The sequence below is a fragment of the Nematolebias whitei genome, chromosome 23, assembly GCF_014905685.2.
Source record: "Nematolebias whitei isolate Nwh7 chromosome 23, NemWhi1, whole genome shotgun sequence".
Classification (NCBI taxonomy): domain Eukaryota; kingdom Metazoa; phylum Chordata; class Actinopteri; order Cyprinodontiformes; family Rivulidae; genus Nematolebias; species Nematolebias whitei.
Genome location: NC_056520.1, coordinates 1,211,279 through 1,218,576, shown reverse-complemented (window position 1 = coordinate 1,218,576; position 7,298 = coordinate 1,211,279). Strand labels below are relative to the sequence as shown.

Sequence of the window (7,298 nt, the reverse complement as noted above, 5' to 3'; positions counted from 1 at the left end):
ATATGTGTGTGCCTGTTTGTTTTCCAAATATATTGGTGTGTGAAAACTTGAAAAACTTTGTAGAACAGTGCTTTATGAAGTTCAGTCCATTTCCTGGTGAGCATGTCCAGTGACATCACACAGAGGCTCTATGTCTGTGCTGAAAGCTGCAGAACAAGGAAGTGGAGCAGGAAGTGGGAGTGTGAATGATGCAGAAAGAGGAAATGAAGCAGGAACAGGAAGTGGAAGTCTGCCGAGCTAAAAGCTGCAGAAACAGAGGCGTGGAGCACAAATAGGAAGTGGAACAGGAAGTAGACCAGGACCAAAAAGTGAAGCAGAAAGAGGAAGTGAAGCAGGAACAGGAAGTGGAAGTCTGCAGAGGTATGAAAGCTGCAGAAACGTTTTGTGTTGACCTTTAATGTTAAAACCATGATGAGTGCAGCTTTAAATGTCACACCGTTTCACTCCATCCTGTCTGTTGAGGAGCGCGGTGCTGCCCCCCCCCCACCCCCCACCCCCCCACACCTGTTTTAATTCATCACCTGCTGCGTGGCGCCGGCGCTGAACTCAGGAACAGTTTAATTTGCAGCTCAGAGTCAACCTTTCTGGATTGTTGCTTTCCATAATTGTCACCCCCCCACACACACACACACACACACACACACACACACCTGAAAACAAAGCATCATGGGAGTTTAATTATGAGGGGAATGTAGCAGCTGACCCTGCAGGGCTCAGACGGAGCACTCAGTCAGAACCAGGAGGGTCCAGGTTCTGAGCGGTTCTTCTGAGCTGATGGAAAGAATCGACCATGCTGGAGGTCATCCTGCTGCAACCCCCCCCCCCACCACCACCACCACCACCACCACCACCACCACACACACACCCAGACACCACCTGCTTTTAACCTGAACCATGCCAGAACCTTGGAAACCCAAAGAGGCTCGACCCGGGACAGCCAGAACCATTCAGGAGCTCACCAGAGTCCCACGTGGACTCAGTCGACCAGCAGAACCACCGACCCGATCAGGACTCAGGTTCTGATGAGTGTGGCCATATCTGAAGGACTTCTTTGTTCGTGTGGGCCAAGCTCCGCCCCTTTCAGTCTAATCGGGTCCTGGTTGTCCTGGTAACCTGAAAACCGTTCTAATGGGCCCGTGGGTCCTCCTGCAGCAGAACCTGTAAAGACCCTCGGACACGGGTCTGGCTGTGGGACGGTTCTGATGGGTCAGCAGGGGTCAGAACAGAACTGGGCTTTTAAAACGGGTCAGAACTTGAGAATGGGTTGTCTGAACTTTGTGTTGTGTCCCAACAGAACCAGAGGAGAACTTTGAGTTCATCATCGTGTCTCTGACGGGTCAGACCTGGAACTTCGAGGCCACTTCGTACGAGGAGCGGGACGCCTGGGTCCAGGTCATCGAGAGCCAGATCCTGGCCAGCCTGCAGTCCTGCGAGATCAGCAAGAACAAGGTCAGTACCACGGCCCGCCAAGGTCCGCTTCGCACACCAAGTCTTCCCTCGGGGTCGTTTAGCTGCACACCTGGAGCGTCAGTTAAGTTCTCTGGATGTCACCAAGTTCCTCGTTAACTTCTACAGAGGTCCAGTTGAAACCAGAGTCAGGGTCTGGCAGTAGCTGGTGCAGGTGGTTCTCTCGCAGGGAGACCAGATGCTGAATGAATGACTCGTTAAAGACTTGGACTTTGACCTGTTGTCTTTCAGTCTCGGTTGACGAGTCAGTCGGAGGCGTTGGCGCTGCAGTCCATCCGAAGTCTTCGAGGAAACGGCCGCTGCGCCGACTGTGACGCACAGAGTGAGCAGCGATGTTCCGGAGATCCAAGTTGGTTTAGTTCATGTACATGTGGCTAAGTCTGCTCTTCTTCTTGCTCATCCAGACCCGGACTGGGCCAGTCTCAACTTGGGGGCGCTGATCTGCATCGAGTGCTCGGGTATCCACCGGAACCTGGGCACACATCTGTCCAGGGTCCGCTCTCTGGACCTGGACGAGTGGCCGCTGGAGCTCATCAAGGTGATGTCCACCATCGGCAACGAGCTCGCCAACAGCGTGTGGGAGGCCAACACCCAGGGCCGGCCCAAACCTGGACCGGACGCCAGCAGGTAGGACGATAGTCAGCCGAGCTCCATCTAAAGGTCTCCAACCTCCCAGGTCCGGGTTTAGAACCTTGGACTTTAATGTTCTGCCCAGTTTCAACAGAGTCTGATCAAAAATAAACTCTCACCAAGAAACGTACCAAACAGGAGTCACCTTCTGGTAGAACCTCCAGGCAGCCAGAGGGTTAACAATCGGGCCCGTGTTCTGACGGTCAACCTGGAGTCTCGTTAGGGTGAGGGTTAGGAAAGACCACGTCACTGAAGGAAAGACCAGGTTTAATGTTCTTATTTTCTTGCTTTATGTTATAGACGAGGTCTGGGAAAAGGGTGGACTGAGGTTCTGCCTCCAGTGGAGGAGTCTCAAGTATTTCAGGGTTTTGTTTTCAGTGAGGGAAGAACAGAGCGTGATATCACCAGATGGACTGGAGCAGCTTCTGCAGTATTGTGGACTCTGTACCGGTCCGTTGTTGTGAAGAGGGAGCTGAGCTGTAAGGCAAAGCTCTCTGTTTACCGCTCGGTCTACGTTCCTACCTTCACCTGTGGTCACGAACTCTGGGTAGAGACTGACAGAACCAGATCCTGGATCCAGGAGGTCTAGATGAGTCAAGTCAAGGTCAAGGTTCTTTATCGTCATTCGCACCACATGTCAGAATCAGAATAAGCTTCATTATCATTGCACAGCAGTGCAGCGAGATTATATTCTGTACAGTCGTCCGAAAGATGGGCGGAGTGCACGTGGCTGCAGCTCCTAGGAGAGCGGTCCCTTAGTCTTTAGAGAGAACAAGGGAAAGACCACGAGGATAAGATGGTAGTATTACAAAAAAGATCTCTTCACACCTTGTCCTTGTCAGGACATGATTTAAGACATAAAACTCTACCAGCAGCACATGTATAAACACATTACATGCATTTGACGACAAGACGGAGATTTGTCCATGAAGCACTTCCAGATAGCACCATAGTCCTGAAAAGATGTTGATGTCGGCCGGTACAGCTCTGATGAGTGTTTGCAGAAGTTCTCAGGGGGTGTGGGGGTAGACGGAGCAGAGCCTTCTTAGTTTACACATCCCCAGGAGCAATTTGATAAGTCGGTCTATTCAAGGCTGAATGGGGGAGTCCCATTCAGAAGAGCCACAGTTGTTCTTCGTGCAGGCAGACTGGTTTTTCTCGTCAGCCTCGAGTTCTGCCGGTACTCTCGATGATCCAAACTGGCCAGATCTGTGGTCATTCCTCCAGTACGTGCTTATTAGCTTCTTCCAAGGTCAACCCCAACATGCTGGAGAGTCCCAGAAGCAGCAAGTGGCCTACGATTCTCATAAATCGCTTCCATCTCACAGTTGAGCTCGTAAATCAGCTGAGTCTGCTCGAAGCACGAACCAAACCTTCGGATAAGGTCGGCAGCTTTGTCATGGCCGAAACTGCTGCCGCCGTCTTCCTTAATAGTTGATAACATAGGTATCCACCGGTGCTATCATAAATCCAATGATGCATCCTGCCGCGTGCGTCTCGGCGGGGCATGAGGGCTCTCCAGGACCCTGTTGCTTAGTTGGAAAAATTGTATCAATCGCGTTGAAAGTCCAGCTGACCAGATCCATGACAGTAATGTACGATTCTGAAGACGTGTAAATAGAAGCTCCGATTCACAGAACAGAGAGCAAAGAAGCAGGAGAGGGAAGCAGATTGTGTACACAGTTACATCCACCAAAGGTATAAACTGTCAGTAAAAGCAGTACTACGATATGAAGTAATAAATACTCTGTAAGTACTAGAACAAAAACAAGACGCTGAACAGCAGCAGCACGAACATGAGTCTGTGCTGGACTCCTTAGAGACGGGGTGAGAGGTTCAGTTCTCCAGGAGAGGCTCGGAGTGGAAGGAGACAGCCGAGGAGGTTCAGACATCTGGTCAGGATGGACCCTGGACGCCTCCTTAGGGAGGTGTTCTGGACAGGTCCAACTGGGAGGAGACCCCAGGGAAAACCCAGGACCCTCTGGAGAGACTCTGTCTCTCAGCTGCTCTGGGACACCTTGGAGTCCTCCCAGAGGAGCTAGAAGAGATCTGGACCTCCCTGCTCAAGATGCTGCCCCCGAGACCCGAGTCCAGACCCAGAGGATGGAGGGACGTCTCCGAGTCAGGGAGTGTTGTGTCACACTCACCAGGAGACGGTAACACACGGTGAGCGTGGTGTGTGTGTGTGTAATTATGTGTCTCTGGGAGGCCATCATAACAAATTAGAGCTGACTGCGTCCACATAAAGATCGACTCCTCGTGCCCCCCCGTACCCTCGTTAGTCAACAGAAGCACCTTATAATTACTCCTCCCCCTCGGAGCACACACATTTAACCCACAGCACCACACACTCCTCTGACACACACACACTCCTCATCTTTCTGTCTTTTCTGCTACAAAATGAAGTTTTCATCTTTGAAGTATAGAAGTATTTATTTTGCAGCTTGTTTTCTGCTCCATACACACACACACACACACACACACACTCCTCTGACACACACACACTCCTCTGACACACACACACTCCTCTGACACACACACACTCCTCTGACACACACACACTCCTCTGACACACACACGTACGATTGTCAATGAGCCATTATCCCCCCCCCCACACACACACACACCTGAACACCGATGCTTTTCTATTCACTCATGTTGCTGTTTATTTATGAATCTGAAACATGCCCCCCTCCCCCACCTGGAAAGATTAGAGGAGGAGGTCAATATTATCTCAATTAACCTGCGACGCTCCGCTGCAGCTGCATGTGTCCCCCCCCACCCCACCCGCGCTGCTGTCGATGGTGTTTATCAGTCCATCCCTTAAGTGGCTCTCGCTCCAACGTTTTCCACCATAAATCGCTGATCCCCCCTCCCCAACCCGATTCCTCCATCGTTTTTCATGGTCCCACATCAGACATCAGTGGTTCTGGTCAACGGGTTTAACCAGGAGGAGGTCTCTGCTGGCAGAGTTCTGGTTCCAGGTCCAGACTCTAAGACTGGTCTCTGTCTTCAAAAACCATCATAAAATAATCTCAAATTATTTACATTACTTCAGCTATCGCTAATATTTAAATGATCTCTAATGCATAATCTAAACATTACAAGTTAATTCTCTCTAATATTTATATTACTTTTATTTAACTTACCTCAAATACTTAAATTACCTCTGACATTTAAATTGTGTCTATTATTTAAATATCCTAATATTTAAATTATCTATAATACTTAAATTATTTATATTTAAATTGTCTAATACTTAAATTATCTCTAATGTTTAAATTACGTTCAATATTTCTTTCAACCTTTATTTATACAGATACATCACATTGAGCCTCGCGGACTCATTTACAAGTGAGACCTGTTTAGACAAAGAGTCGTGAAACTGACATGTGTAGGAGTTGGAGGCAAAAATCTCCTATCAAACTCTTTCTCCTTGGCTGAGGAGAGAGAGCCTGATTGATAAAAACACCCCGCACATAGTGACAGACATTCTGCAGGGGAGGGGAGACGACAAGGGCGGTGAGCGTGTCCAAGGACGCTCCAGAGGCACTGTAGGAGTTCTGATAAGAATGGTACAATCAGTCAGTTCCCTCTGGTGAGATCCGTAAAGACTCGAGGATGCCGAGGTCAACCTAGGACATCTCCAGAGAGAATCCAAGAGTCCTGAAATGATTACACAATGTTTATTCAGCCAGTCCCTCCGATAGGTCAGCAGACTTCCTCGTGGAAGGAAGGGGAGTGGGCAGAGCATCAAATTTACAGGGTCTCCAGGCGAATTGAGATAAGATGGCCTGTCAAGGCCAGCCGGGGAGACAAATTCAGATAAACATTTGTTTTGGGAACAGGCAGAACTTTACTGATTTATGTCTGCCTTGAGTTGTTGCTGGTCCTCACGAATCCCAAACATCCAAATTAAGTGGGAACACCGCTGGTCCATGCTTGAGAGTATTCCCCGAGATCTGATCTATCCTGCCAGAGAATCCTAGGGGCCACAATTGGCCAGCGATTCTCACAAATCACATCCAGTTTGCTGTTCAGTTCACAAAGCAATTGAGTCTGGGTGCTCGAGGCACGGAGCAAACCATCACATAAGACAGGCAGCCTGACCAGGGCCAAATTTGCTGCCGACAACTTCCTTGTTTGTTGGTAAACCAGGAACCAGCCGAGTCCAAAAAGCAGGAAACCTATTATAAATCCGATTGTACATGCATCTTCAACATCCTCGATGGACAGCAGAGAGACATAACACCTTCCACTCGCCCCAGGAATCAATGACGTATCCAGCTGCGTGCGTGTCATCAGGGCAAGTCGGCTCACCTGAAGCCTGTCTTCTTGTCGAGAAAATTTTTTCAGTTGCGTTGAGAGACCAGCTGACCAGATCCATAGCAAAAATTACGGTTCGGAAGATGTGTAGAGAGGCTCTGAAGCAGTTTCACAGACAGGACAGAGCAAAAGCAAAGCGGAGAGGGACAGGAGGGGAAATGTGTCCGCCCTTGACAAGAGCAAGTGGTGAAAGAGAAAGAAAAAATATTTAAATTACCTTTAAGATTTAAATTACCTGCTATATTTAAATTACCTCTAATACTTAAATTACCTCTAATAAATAAAAAGGGAGTGGTGGTGCAGAGGTTAGAGAAAGTGGGCCTGTGATCGAAAGATCGCCGGTTCAACTCCAGGTACCAACAACATCAAAATGTGGGTGGGATAGGTGAAGCACTCACACCTGCCTCCACCCTCATTTGCCTCCACTCTGTGCCCTTGAGCAAGGCCCTTAACCCCCACCATCTGCTCCCCTGGGCGCCCTAGATGGCAGCTCTGTGTTTCACACAGAAGGCTGTGGTGGCTCGGTGTCTGTGGTTGCGTCAAGAAGGACATCCGGCGTAAAAACTATTGCCAAGTCTATATGCGAGTTACTTCGCTGTGGCGATGCTTAACGAAGGGAACAGCCGAAAGAAGAAGGAAAAAAAAACTTAAATTACCTCTAATATTTAAATTGCTTCTATTTAAATTATCACAAATACTTAAATTAGCTCTAATTGCCTTTAGTACTTTAATTATCTCTGATACTTAAATTGCCTCTAATATTTAAAATACCTCTAATATTTAAAATACCTGTAATATTTAAAATACCTCTAATATTTAAAATACCTGTAATATTTAAAATACCTCTAATATTTAAAATACCTCTAATATTTAAA

General features: G+C 48.3%; 1 protein-coding gene across 1 annotated transcript in view; it reads left to right on the top strand.

Moving 5' to 3' along the window:
• The window catches only part of LOC119428996 (arf-GAP with GTPase, ANK repeat and PH domain-containing protein 1), a 34,052-nt gene that overhangs the window by 11,920 nt on the left and 14,834 nt on the right, over window positions 1-7,298 (top strand). Inside the window, exons 5-7 of the mRNA XM_037696716.1 lie at window positions 1,295-1,449; window positions 1,699-1,789; window positions 1,872-2,094. Of these exons, the coding sequence (XP_037552644.1) occupies window positions 1,295-1,449; window positions 1,699-1,789; window positions 1,872-2,094 (469 nt within the window). The remainder of the gene's footprint in view (window positions 1-1,294; window positions 1,450-1,698; window positions 1,790-1,871; window positions 2,095-7,298) is intronic.